Source organism: Protomyctophum parallelum (genome assembly GCF_964188405.1).
Source record: "Protomyctophum parallelum genome assembly, chromosome: 17".
NCBI classification, from domain to species: domain Eukaryota; kingdom Metazoa; phylum Chordata; class Actinopteri; order Myctophiformes; family Myctophidae; genus Protomyctophum; species Protomyctophum parallelum.
In genome coordinates, this window is record NC_139719.1 from 5,906,235 (window position 1) to 5,920,354 (window position 14,120).

The 14,120-nt window shown below is 42.6% G+C and overlaps 2 protein-coding genes across 2 annotated transcripts in view; one reads left to right on the forward strand and one right to left on the reverse strand.

The window, feature by feature from the left end:
• Window positions 1-14,120, reverse strand: part of LOC310874920 (leucine-rich glioma-inactivated protein 1-like) — a 429,872-nt gene that overhangs the window by 343,241 nt on the left and 72,511 nt on the right. The window lies entirely within an intron of this gene.
• LOC310874402 (1-phosphatidylinositol 4,5-bisphosphate phosphodiesterase epsilon-1-like) lies at window positions 3,674-13,671 on the forward strand. The gene is made up of 12 exons (XM_083787180.1): window positions 3,674-3,789; window positions 4,008-4,176; window positions 4,899-5,021; window positions 5,931-6,067; window positions 6,267-6,505; window positions 6,842-6,903; window positions 7,507-7,672; window positions 8,044-8,151; window positions 10,853-10,969; window positions 11,976-12,134; window positions 12,920-13,055; window positions 13,560-13,671. Exons 1-12 carry the CDS (start codon window positions 3,699-3,701, stop codon window positions 13,634-13,636), a joined length of 1,584 nt encoding a protein of 527 aa, XP_083643306.1. The 5' UTR covers window positions 3,674-3,698; the 3' UTR covers window positions 13,637-13,671.

Below are 14,120 nucleotides of genomic sequence, written 5' to 3' on the forward strand. Positions count from 1 at the left end.
GTTTAAATAACTTAAGTCCATGCAGGATAACACATCGAAGAAGGTAAACTCATGAGCCACGTGTCCTCCTCTCTCCCTCTCACCAGACACGGAGACATGCGACTACGGCTGTGGACTAATTTCCAGGGTCACTGCTACGCTACTTCCCCACCAGGAAGAGCTGGGACGCGGCCGAGAGGGAGTGTCGTGTCCACGGGGCCCACCTGACCAGCCTGCTGTCCCACGAGGAGCAACACTACGTCAACCGTACGTCCCACAAACGCTAATATGGTATCCATTTCGCATTCGGGTTCTTGGAAACGCCCCCCAGCCACTGCGTTAGTTTGACTGAGGTTAGGTTTAGGTATAGTTTTACTGAGGTTAAGGTTAGGGTTAGGTTTAGGTATAGTTTTACTGAGGTTAGGGTTAGGTTTAGGTATAGTTTTACTGAGGTTGGGGTTAGGTTTAGGTATAGTTTTACTGAGGTTAGGGTTAGGTTTAGGTATAGTTTTACTGAGGTTAGGGTTAGGGTTAGGTTTAGGTATAGTTTTACTGAGGTTAGGGTTAGGGTTAGGTTTAGGTATAGTTTTACTGAGGTTAGGGTTAGGTTTAGGTATAGTTTTACTGAGGTTAGGGTTAGGTATAGTTTTACTGAGGTTAGGGTTAGGGTTAGGTTTAGGTATAGTTTTACTGAGGTTAGGGTTAGGTTTAGGTATAGTTTTACTGAGGTTAGGGTTAGGGTTAGGTATAGTTTTACTGAGGTTAGGGTTAGGGTTAGGTTTAGGTATAGTTTTACTGAGGTTAAGGTTAGGTTTAGGTATAGTTTTACTGAGCTTAGGGTTAGGGTTAGGTTTAGGTATAGTTTTACTGAGGTTAGGGTTAGGTTTAGGGTTAGGGTTAGGGTTAGGGTTAGGTATAGTTTTACTGAGGTTAGGGTTAGGGTTAGGTTTAGGGTTAGGGTTAGGTTTAGGTATAGTTTTACTGAGGTTAGGGTTAGGTATAGTTTTACTGAGGTTAGGGTTAGGGTTAGGTTTAGGTATAGTTTTACTGAGGTTAGGGTTAGGGTTAGGTTTAGGGTTAGGGTTAGGTTTAGGTATAGTTTTACTGAGGTTAGGGTTAGGGTTAGGTTTAGGGTTAGGTTTAGGTATAGTTTTACTGAGGTTAGGGTTAGGGTTAGGTTTAGGTATAGTTTTACTGAGGTTAGGGTTAGGGTTAGGTTTAGGTATAGTTTTACTGAGGTTAGGGTTAGGTTTAGGGTTAGGGTTAGGTATAGTTTTACTGAGGTTAGGGTTAGGGTTAGGTTTAGGGTTAGGGTTAGGTTTAGGTATAGTTTTACTGAGGTTAGGGTTAGGGTTAGGTTTAGGGTTAGGGTTAGGTTTAGGTTTAGGTATAGTTTTACTGAGGTTAGGGTTAGGGTTAGGTTTAGGTATAGTTTTACTGAGGTTAGGGTTAGGGTTAGGTTTAGGTATAGTTTTACTGAGGTTAGGGTTAGGTTTAGGGTTAGGGTTAGGGTTAGGGTTAGGTATAGTTTTACTGAGGTTAGGGTTAGGGTTAGGTTTAGGGTTAGGGTTAGGTTTAGGTATAGTTTTACTGAGGTTAGGGTTAGGGTTAGGTTTAGGGTTAGTGTTAGGTTTAGGTATAGTTTTACTGAGGTTAGGGTTAGGGTTAGGTTTAGGTATAGTTTTACTGAGGTTAGGGTTAGGTTTAGGTATAGTTTTACTGAGGTTAGGGTTAGGTTTAGGTATAGTTTTACTGAGGTTAAGGTTAGGTTTAGGTATAGTTTTACTGAGGTTAAGGTTAGGGTTAGGTTTAGGTATAGTTTTACTGAGGTTAGGGTTAGGGTTAGGTTTAGGGTTAGGGTTAGGTTTAGGTATAGTTTTACTGAGGTTAGGGTTAGGGTTAGGTTTAGGGTTAGGGTTAGGTTTAGGTATAGTTTTACTGAGGTTAGGGTTAGGGTTAGGTTTAGGGTTAGTGTTAGGTTTAGGTATAGTTTTACTGAGGTTAGGGTTAGGGTTAGGTTTAGGTATAGTTTTACTGAGGTTAGGGTTAGGTTTAGGTATAGTTTTACTGAGGTTAGGGTTAGGTTTAGGTATAGTTTTACTGAGGTTAAGGTTAGGTTTAGGTATAGTTTTACTGAGGTTAAGGTTAGGGTTAGGTTTAGGTATAGTTTTACTGAGGTTAGGGTTAGGGTTAGGTTTAGGGTTAGGGTTAGGTTTAGGTATAGTTTTACTGAGGTTAGGGTTAGGGTTAGGTTTAGGGTTAGTGTTAGGTTTAGGTATAGTTTTACTGAGGTTAGGGTTAGGGTTAGGTTTAGGTATAGTTTTACTGAGGTTAGGGTTAGGTTTAGGTATAGTTTTACTGAGGTTAGGGTTAGGTTTAGGTATAGTTTTACTGAGGTTAAGGTTAGGTTTAGGTATAGTTTTACTGAGGTTAAGGTTAGGGTTAGGTTTAGGTATAGTTTTACTGAGGTTAGGGTTAGGGTTAGGTTTAGGTATAGTTTTACTGAGGTTAAGGTTAGGGTTAGGTTTAGGTGTAGGCTGTCAATCACAGCGACTGGCCAGTCACAGCGCACCATTTACTCAAATGCGAAACGGGAACCATATCGGCCCCACAAACAGTTGCTCTTTAAACCTTTGCATGTGTTGTCTTCGGGTCAAAAAGACTGGCCGTCAGCATGCTTACCATCAAAAGAATAAAAATAAAAATAAATAGTCATGTTCTTTTGTAAATGAACTCCCTCCGTGATCATGCTATGGCTTCACGCGAAAGCATTAACCCATTTAGACCTGAGTTAAAAAACATTCACTTTGAAAGAATATATATTTAAAGATTTGCGCCACAATCTTATGATTTTTCAATAGCAGACCTACAAGCTCGTAGTCTGTCTGTCTGTCTGTCTGCCTGCCTGCCTGCCTGCCTGTCTGTGTGTGATTTCTTTTAAATAGCAGACCTACAAGCTCGTAGATCTGCTATCTGTCTGTCTGTCTGTGCGTGCGTGCGTGCGTGCGTGCGTGCGTGCGTGCGTGCGTCTGTCTGTCTGTCTGTCTGTCTGTCTGTCTGTCTGTCTGTCTGTCTGTCTGTCTGTCTGTCTGTCTGTCTGTCTGTCTGTCTGTCTGTCTGTCTGTCTGTCTGTCTGTCTGTCTGTCTGTCTGTGTGTGATTTTTTTTAAATAGCAGACCTACAAGCTCGTAGCGCGCCACTCGGTGGCGCGATATGAGCTTGTAGATCTGCTATTTTTGAAAAATCGAAGAACGACTGACATTTTTTAGAATCTGATCTCAGGTCAGAATGGGTCAATCAGACCAATGTGTGTCCAGTGGAAACCTCGTATGAATCTGATCTCAGGTCGGAATGGGTTAAATGACAATCGTGGGTCACATATTGGATTTTTACTTCCTGATTCTCGGTTTCTGGCCAAATCGGCTTTCAAACTAATGGTGCTCGCCGTTGAAAATGCACGTGTGGAGGCGATCGAGAGCCCTCCACCAAATGGCGCTGTGGTGCCGAATGAGTTAATAGCAAAATGGCCACCGTGTGAATATGGTAAATAGTGTCTGTGTTTTAGTTAGGGCTGCAAATATCAATTCACTTAAATGTGTTATGCAGACAACAGATTTGTATTTTGTCTCTTCCTTAAAAGTTATTTGCTTCCCATACTGAAATCTGTGTTTGTTTTTTTTGCCTCGCAGGGAGATAGCGGGGATGCCACAGATGACGAGATGGTTTCCAGGAAAACGCGGAGCTGTAAGGAGGGACTACTGGGCCGCAACGGACTGGAGTTCTCAGAGGGTGTAGACCAGGAGGAGCCAGGTGAGGAATTCTGGGATTTTGTCCAAAAGCGCTGCAGTTTTGTATTGGCTTCATTTGTCCATAAACCAGTTATTCCCAACTTGTGGGCTGTGAAGGTATTTCATGTGATCCACCAAATAATTGACAAAACACTGAGATTTGATGAGATCTTCACCTACAAAGACTGTAATATGGTTTACTGTATATTGCTTTACCCTTCACTATTTGTCTCTCCATAGAGGACAGCTTCTCTGGACCCTTTTGGCTCTCTTCCAATAGGAGCCCTGGAACGCTACCTTCCTCCTCGTCTTCCTCCTCCACTTCCTCTTCCTCTAGCATGGCTGGCTCCAACCAGTCCCGCCCACAATCCTCTCCTATCCTATCAGGAAGCTCCAAGTCACAGTCTGGGTATGGATACAGTATCTACTAGGAAGAGTGTGAAGTGCACTTTCTCTCTTACAAAAAATAATTGTATGTATACAGTATATCAGATCTACAGTACAAGCAAACGTGTCGTGAGCTTGTGGATCGGCTATTGTTCCTACTTTTGTCGTTTTGTGTGACTATTATGACTCAGTAGGGCATTCGGTTACAAAACAAAAGTAAAAAACATAAAGATGTGAGATTTCTTCCTGATATTTACCATAATAATACATTTTATTTATATTGCACTTTACATTTAACCCATTCTGACCGGGCACCCATTTTGGTGTTAGCATCATGTTATGCTTTAGCTATTGAAAAATAGCAGATCTACAAGCTCATAGCGCGCCACCGAGTGGCGCGCTACGAGCTTGTAGGTCTGCTATTTTTGAAAAAAATCGAAGAACGACTGACATTTTTAGAATCTGATCTCAGGTCAGAATGGGTTAATATCAGACCAGTGTGTGTCCAGCGGAAACCTCGTATGAATCTGATCTCAGGTCAGAATGGGTTAAAATGAATCTCAAAGTGCGACAATAAAGGGTAAAAAACTGAATTTACAACAAACAGCACTAAAAATCTCTCTCTCTCTCTCTCTCTCTCTCTGTCTCTCTCTCTCTCTGTCTCTCTCTCTCTCTCTCTCTCTCTCTCTCTCTCTCTCTCTCTCTCTCTCTCTCTCTCTCTCTCTCTCTCTCTCTCTCTCTCAGCACATGGAGCAGTAAGTCGTGGCACGGTCGTGGCAAAGGCTGTTTCAAAGGCTTCCAGAATCTCATGATCTCTGACAGCACCATGAGCTTCATTGAATTTGTTGAGCTCTTCAAGTCTTTCAGGTACAGACAACAGAACAGCTCTCCACTCGGGCTGTCCCTTTAGTTTAATAACAGGAGACTGCGCCTGAAGGCGTCCAGAGAAAACTCCCAATGAATTCAGCCAATGGTTTCTTCAAGGCCATCTTAACTTTGCTGGGGGAATTTTGTTGCAGTAGTTTATCATCTGTTGGACTGAGGTTTCTGTTGACCTCACCTTGCTCCTATTGTTAACTCTAATCCGTCTGAAAGCCTGGGCTTACGCAAGAACAGAGAATGAGAATAAGCAGTGGCCTTTCCTGCCATCCTGATCTTGAGTCTAGCCCTGTGTGGGGCTGCAACTATCGATAATGTTTCCAGCGATTATTATATCGATTACTTTTTCGATTCATCGAACAATTGAGAATCACATTTCTTTTGTTTTCTGCTTTATCAACGAATTGACCAAAGTTTTGTACTCGCAGAAATGGCAAAAATCTTTAGTTGTAGTTGTAGTTTGTAGTTATTAAACAAAAAAATGTATAATCGATTTGTTATATCAATGTCTAATTTTACGCAATCTATAATGTCCAAGGCAAGCAACTACTAAGCAAAACAGAAAACGCCGTGCTCATTCAGAAGATAGTTTTGCACATAAAGATGTGTTTTGACCCATTCTGACCGGGCACCCATTTTGGTGTCGGCATCATGTCGTGCTTTAGCTATTGAAAAAATAGCAGATCTACAAGCTCATATCGCGCCACCGAGTGGCGCGATACGAGCTTGTAGGTCTGCTATTTTTGAAAAATCGAAGAGCGACTGACATTTCTAGAATCTGATCTCGGGTCAGAATGGGTTAATCAGACCAGTGTGTGTCCGGCGGAAACCTGGTATGAATCTGATCTCAGGTCAGAATGGGTTAAATGTGAAAGTCTGTGTGTGTTTCTGTGGCAGTACCCGCAGTAGGAAGGACCTCAAGGAGCTGTTTGATACGTTTGCTGTGCCGTGCGGTCGCTCCAGTCAGGAGTCCGCTCCTCTTTACACCAACCTCAGGATAGACGACAGAGACACTGGGCTGCAGCCTGACCTCGGTACACACACCTTTAATAGACACACACATACGGTAGACTTACAGTAAACAGGCACATAATACGGTATATGGACATACTTATTGATTGATTTCATATTTTATTGACAAGTATAGCGCAAGTACAGCTGTACATAAAAAAAAAAGGCCAAATGGATACTCACTCTCCATCACTCCTCCTATACCGTGTCTCCTGTCTCCAGACTTACTAACCCGTAACGGTTCTGACCTCGGCCTGTTCATCCGCACGCGCCAGCAGATGTCCGACAACCAGAAGCAGATCTCTGACGCCATCGCCGCCGCCAGCATAGTGACCAACGGGACGGGGGTGGAGAACGCGTCGCTGGGCGTCCTGGGACTGGCGATCCCTCAGCTCAACGACTTCCTGGTCAACTGTCAGAGGGAACACCTGAGCTACGATGAGATACTCAGTATCATACAGGTAGGACAAGAGAGACAGTGGTTTGTTGGTTAGTTGGAGGGAGGGATGAATGAAGGGAGTGGGGATGGTTGGTTGATTGGTTGGTTGGTTGGTGGGATGGATCAATGGATGGAGGTAGACCTACAATTCAGCTATGGTTAGAGGAGAGAGGCAACTGGAATAAAAAATGGAAGAAGGGATGAGTGGAGGACTGATACAGTATCATTGGAAAGAGAGTGTGAACAGATGATAGATAGCAGGTATAATGTAGGGAACCCGAGACGGAGGAAGGAAAGAATTAGAGCTGGTCGATAGTATTGATGAAACATATTTGTTTGTTTTGTTTTTCTCCTCCAGAAATTTGAGCCTTCATCAAGCATGCGCCAAATGGGCTGGATGTCATTTGAGGGCTTCGCTAGGTATTACAACCATGTACAATGGATGTGAAACTAACACTTTACATTGTATTGATGCCAATGCCATTTGTGATTTGTTAATCAGTCAGATTCTTTCTTTATCTATTTGATTATTATTGATTCCTGTAAAGTTTCAGTGTGTAAAAAGGTCTATACAGATTGTCAACTGTTCAATTAACCCATTTTGGCCTGACGCCTAAAATGCCTTCTAAATCCTGACCTAAGTTTTCTGAAAAACTTCAAATATTGATATAGCATTTTTGAATACTGTACATACTGTTCAGAACCCCAAGAGGGGTTCCCGTCCAGAATGGTTATAACACCAAAAGGGGTTCCCGCCCAGAATGGGTTAATCTCTGAGACCTCAGTTTTTCCTTGTCAGCAGCATAGACATTATTATGGCATCATTGTTTTATGAGCAACTGACAGAAGCGCCTCATAAAAGATACAAAGTCGATTCTCAGCGTCGACGATTCTTGATTCCCACCCTTTATATTTTACCGTATATCATTGAAAAATGTCTTTAGTTAATACCACCCATTTCTGTGCTGTTAAACTGGACCCTCGCGGCGCACAAACCCCCGACCGCCACTCTCTTCTGAGCAGGTACCTCATGGACAAGGACAACTTTGCGTCGCGTAACGAGGAGTCCCAGGTGAGCCCAGAGGAGCTCCAGTACCCCATGTCCTACTACTACGTGGAGTCGTCCCACAACACCTATCTGACTGGACACCAGCTGAAAGGAGAGTCCTCTGTGGAGCTGTACAGTCATGTGAGTCGCTCCGTATAGGGCTTTTCCTGGTCGATTAATTAATTAATTCTTAATGTAATTCTGTGTGGGAAAACGGAACATTTCTTTTTTTGGGGGTCTCGAGTTGGGAATCCTTGGTCTGCGCTGACCACCGCAGCAGTGATGTAAGGATAATCGCAAGCAAACATACTCTTTGATGATATTTTAATATAATTCCTGTCGTGGCGGTCAACGACGTAAGATCTTTTCCCTTTCTCAGGATTTCAGTTTTCCGCGGTCACATAATAGCCCCACATCATTTCTCGAGGGAGTTTAGTGTTTGTGTGAGCCTCCTGACCATATCGTCTCCCCAGTGCTGTTTTATCTTATTATGGGATGTGACGGTTGCCTAGGTGCTGCTGCAGGGCTGTCGGAGCGTGGAGCTGGACTGCTGGGATGGAGACGACGGCATGCCCATCATCTACCACGGACACACACTCACCACCAAGATTCCCTTCAAGGTTAGCGCTGGTCTCCTTCCGACGCTGGGGTTCGGACAGGCTTTTCCCAACGATAGTTCGGAGAGTCCCACGAAATCTGTAGGTGGTCCGAGGGAAAGTCCTGAGGCCGCCCATCAATTAGGAATAGCGTAAAAAAGAAAATGTTATTCAGTATCGCCTCCCTTTTAACGTTTGGATGTCAGAAGGAGCATGTATTGTCCTTAAATGACATGAAGTCTAGTCCGCCAACAACAGGGTAAGCGAGCAGCCAAGTAGATATAGATGGCAAAATGTTTAAATCTACGTATATAAATTATCTATACAGTATATACTACAGGTTTGCCAGTTACGACAGGGACCACAAATTGATAACGTCCTTGGTTGGAATCTGGTTCAGGACCTCTCTTTAGCTCTCTATCTCCAGTGCACTATATGCAAGAATGGAAGCAGATCAACAAGCATAGAAATTGTTCATCTGCTTTTTATGTTTTATTTCTTTACAAAAAACATTTCAACAATGTTGAAAATGTGCCCGAAATAGTGATGCCAGGGTTTATATAGTTAAACGGTCTTGGGAATAACGTTTTTATCATTAAAAAAAGAAAAGCTGTTCCAGTGTAAAGATGAAAAGCCCACAGGATGGAGAAGGGCCTGGATTCGCCAACTTGTTGTTTTTAGGATCAGTTTGTCTTCAAGGAGGTAATAATGAATCACATGAATTGGACGACACTGTATCACTTTTCATAAAAGCCTTCCAGAGCTCTATCAGCTTTAAAGGATCACTCCAAAATAACATGACCACATTGATTGTGTCTGCTGTCAGACAGTCAGTGCCGGCCAGGAAATTAAGCGTGTATTTTTTTTTCATACCATCAGGAAGACCAAAAAATAGATTCATGAGCTTTTGAATTGTTGCCTCTGACTTGATGACTTTAAATGACTTTAACCTTCATTGACCGGGTTCCCTCAGGGGTCTTTGGCCTTGTTTCCCTGTCTAAGTCAAATCTCTTTGTTGAAAATAGCCATGCAACGCATAGTGAGTTTGTAGATCTGTGATTTTTGCTGTGTGTTCTGTTCGCCTATTATGGAATGTCCAGAATAGGGTTGCTAGGGTTCAAGTGGTTACATTTGGGAAACTTTCCCGAAATGGATGAATCTTTATCTCTCTCTCTCTCTCTCTCTCTCTCTCTCTCTCTCTCTCTCTCTCTCGCACGCGCGCACAGACACAGGATGCAATTAATTCAGTGCTTTCAGTATGTCCCTGGCACTATATAATGTACGCCACCAGGAGAAAGATTTCCACTCTCTACCCATGGAAGAATTCACTTCAGTCCAAGCACTAATTCCATTGTGGAGTAGTTAGACCAAACAAATGAGGATCTTCTGAATGCACGTCCAGTGATGTCTGTTCACCAGCTACGTTCTTCCTGGAGAGGATCATCAGCATTACTTAGTTTTATGTCATGAGAATTTGGACTATATGGTATACCTATATTATCCCATTCTGACCTGAGATCAGATTCTAAAAATGTCTATTACATCCTGACAGTTTAATTATTAACCCATTCTGACCTGAGATCAGATTCTAAAAGTGTCTTCGATTTTTCAAAAATAGCAGACCTACAAGCTCGTATCGCGCCACTCGGTGGCGCGATATGAGCTTGTAGATCTGCTATTTTTAAATAGCTAAAGCATAACATGATGCTAACACCAAAATGGGTTCCCGTTCAGAATGGGTTATATATATATTGCCAAGTTTGTAATGGAATCTCTTGTCATAATGTATGGGAACGTTCCATGATCATGAATATTTACTACACTTAACAACTTTTCTTTTTTACTAATTTACATTAGTAAAGTTGCGACAATTCACTCAGCATTGGTTTCAGTGGTGAATCTTAGCGAGACAATTACACACTGAATATGACAGAAACGATCTAATATTAGATGAACCACATGAACCCTGACAATTCTCACAGCGTTGTGAGCTCGTAGATGGAATATGTCCGGCGAGGATACTTGTATACTGTAGTATAGACCCCTGGGGGACTCTGGTCAGCAAAGCACATAAGGTAGGTTTTTTCCTCTTTTTTTTTTAACAATATATTTATTGCATTTTTCTTTTTTTTGACAAACAGACAATACAACAAAACAATACATAATACAATTACAGACAATACAATACAATTACTTAAAATGAAAACCAAACAAAAAACAAAACAATAACATACAGTACAGTATAATAAAATAATGGCACTTAGAATGGTAACAACAACAGAGTCCTTATGGCCACAAGACCAAACAGCTGCAGAGAATACAATTAGACAATTTCAGTTTCCACCATTAAATAAGATAAATCATTAACCGTAATATATTGGATAAACCTTCCCCATATCTTATCAGACATCTCATAAGGTAGGGTTTAATGTTAACACATTCTGAACGGGAACCCATTTTGGTGTCAGCATCATGTTATGCTTTAGCTATTTAAAAATAGCAGACCTACAAGCTCATAGCGCGCCACCGAGTGGCGCGCTACGAGCTTGTAGGTCTGCTATTTTTTGAAAAAATCGAAGAACGACTGACATTTTTAGAATCTGATCTCAGGTCAGAATGGGTTCATCAGACCAGTGTGTGTCCAGTGGAAACCTCGTATGAATCTGATCTCAGGTCAGAATGGGTTAACACATCCGTCTCATTTCCTTTCTTCTCCTGACTGTAGGACGTGGTGGAGGCCATAAACCGATCTGCATTTGTCAACTCCGACATGCCCGTCATTCTGTCGATAGAGAACCACTGCTCCCTTCCTCAGCAGCGCAAGATGGCTGAGATCTTTAAGGTACGGACGTACGGATGTTCTTACACCTGCAGGCTCATATTGTACACTACTTGATCAGACCCTGTAGAGGACGGAACAAACTAACACCTATTTAAATAGTATTCTTGAGATCTATAATGGGTGCGGTATGAAGAATGAAAATAACATTCAGTAGTTTGGACCAGTTTAAATAGTGATTTCTCTATTGTATAATTCCACACAATCCTATAAAGGACATGGATGCCATCTTGGATTTAACAATAAATTATTATCTGATGGTAAATTCACTGATTCAGCCACATATCTTGAGCCCTAACACCTGGACAACCTTTCTAGGTTGAATAGTATTGGGGATATAGCCAGTTTAAGCTTGTGGTATAGCCATCTTAGACTGCATCTTAAATATGACTCCTTTCCGTCTTCCAGTCTTGTTTTGGGAGCTGGTATCTGTATCAACAGTTCAAATGTCATTAAACTATTATTAAAAAAATAAATGCCCCAATTTGGTTATACCTTTATTTTCAAATTGCTGAATGCCAGCATCTGACGTTCTGGTCAACTCGGGATAATCAAAATTGGGGGTAAATGTGGATGTATTTCTCTCTCTCTGTGTCTAACCTCAACACACCTTTGTTAAAATCCAAACTTGCCAAAGACTTCTGGGTATATGTCTGATACACTGTACGTCATGGGATATCACACTGCTTTCATCTTAGACAGCTTCCCAGCATTCCACCCTATTTAGATGGAGGAGAGATGGACTTCTAAGCATACTGCTAATGTCTAAGATGCCTTTTATGTTGAGAACGTTGTTGTTTTTTGTATCCTGAGATTGAGAGGTCAGTTCACCACAGGGTATGTTTATTTGTAGTGCCCTTTTGTTTTGATAAGGACACTTTCATTTTCTCTTAACGGAGGATGGATGCCTCCCATGCTCATGAGAACAGTATAGAAACCTGACTCTCCTCTAATATGATATTTCTCGACGCGCGTCCATCTTAATCAGCGCTGTGTGTTTATTTAACAGGCGGTCTGTGGAGAACGTCTGGTGACGCGTTTCCTCTTTGAGAGTGACTTCAGCGATGACCCCCTCCTGCCGTCACCGCTGCAGCTCAGACGGAAGATCCTGCTCAAGAACAAGAAGCTGAAAGCCCACCAGGCCCCCGTGGATATACTCAAACAGAAGGTATGCTGTATTAAGACTGAATGTATATCCATATGTCCATTAGCAGACCCCCCCCCCAATCATTACATCATTGTATATAAAGCTGTATCTTTCAGATATGCTCTCATTTCCTTTCACTCACATACAGTAGGCCTTTCAAAAACACAGGCCTCTAGTTTGAGGTTGGTAAGGAAATGTCTTCCTCGGGAGACAAATAATAAAGAACCTTGAACATGAACCACTTAAACCCTACTGTATATACTTTATTGACTAGGAAGTCCACAGTATTGTACCAGAGAATCTCAACAGTGACTGGAAGTCATACTCAACACACACGCACGCACGCACGCACATACGCACACACACACACACACACACACACACACACACACACACACACACACACACAGACACACACACACAGACACACACACACACACACACACACACACACACACACACGCACATAGACACACTCCTCACTCTTTATCCCATTCCAAGGGGCCCAATGTTGAAGCGCTGGGCCCTAGTGGTAAGAGGAAGGACTGCAGGCGGACCCGTGGATTCATGACGAGGAAACCCCGTGCAACCGAGCGCTCAATGTTAAAGCCCAGCTGCACTTCCGCATTTGGGCACCAAAATTTGGTGCCCAAATGCGGAATCGGCGAAAAAAGGCGGAAGTAGACGGTCCTTCCGGGTGCTTCAAAACGCCACTGAGCAACTTCCACTGACATGAATAGCGGAGGGGGCGGAGCTTCACGCCAGATCAGTCTCTATCCTTTTAATGCTCTATGATTCCACCCCAGGCCCACCAGCTTGCCCACATGCAGGCTCAGGCTAGCAACGGCTCACCTGCGGCTACCTCGCCTGGCAATCACGCCAACGACGACGAGGAAGAGGAGGAAGATGAGTACGATTACGACTACGAGTCTCTGTCAGATGGTAAGGAGAACCACTCGACTTTCGGCCACCTCAGTGTAGTTCCAAAAACGGTACTTTTCCAGTAGAGAATACCATTGGTGGCAGCATGGCATTAAAACAACGCAAACCACAGACAAAAGCACAATTCAGCTTTAATGCTTAGGGGGAGGGGTTCCGAGTGGTCACCGTAGGGGTGTGGCATCCAAGCTCTTATGAAAAGGTACCCCCAAGATTTACCAGTTAAAATAGAGTTTGTTTTAACTTAAAACCATATAGAGTACTTAATTGACCGGGGTCTCCCTGGGCTCTAGATTTGGTACGCTCCTTTATTTCCTCTACACCTAATCTCTTAGTTGAAAATAGCTAATACAAGTTCACATTATGTTGCATTGTGAGCTTGTAGATCTACTAGGGTACTAAGGTGAAACCTTTTCTCTCTCTCTCATCTTTCTTCAGCCTGTCCTTTTAACACCAAAGTCAAAACTCTCTTCCTCAACTGTTTTATCTTGCCTCTTTTCTATTTAGCTGATGTCCTCTCAGCCTCTACTGCCTCCTATGGCCAGGAAGGTAATTCTCGGTCTCCGACTCTGTCTGTTGTGTGACAGTCTTTCCCCTATAATGTTTTGCAGCATTGGAAATTAGGGAGTCATTTGATTGTTCCATTGTGTAAATTGGAGAAAATTGACAAAACGTGATACACCCTTTGCTCTGGCGTCTCACCCACATGAGTATAGGGGAAACGCTGCAGTGTGTGCGCTAACTATCTGCAGCTCTGCTGGACCAAGTCTACCAATTCTTCTCTGCATCTACACACTGGCTGTTTGCTTTGTGCAACTTGTATGCAGGCTACACTGTCGGGTCACAGATGGTCTAGCCACTGTACATAGCAACCACTCCATGACCAGTTGAAAGAGTCTTGATTTATTTTGTTTCAATACGAAATCCATTAAATGCCTACCGGTAATTCAACTTCAATGCAAAGAAGCATATAGCTTGTAGATTGGCTATTTTGCTATGGGTGGTGAGACAAGCACTTCTTTGTGTGACAGATGAAACCTGACATTTTCACTATTCATCATTATGTAT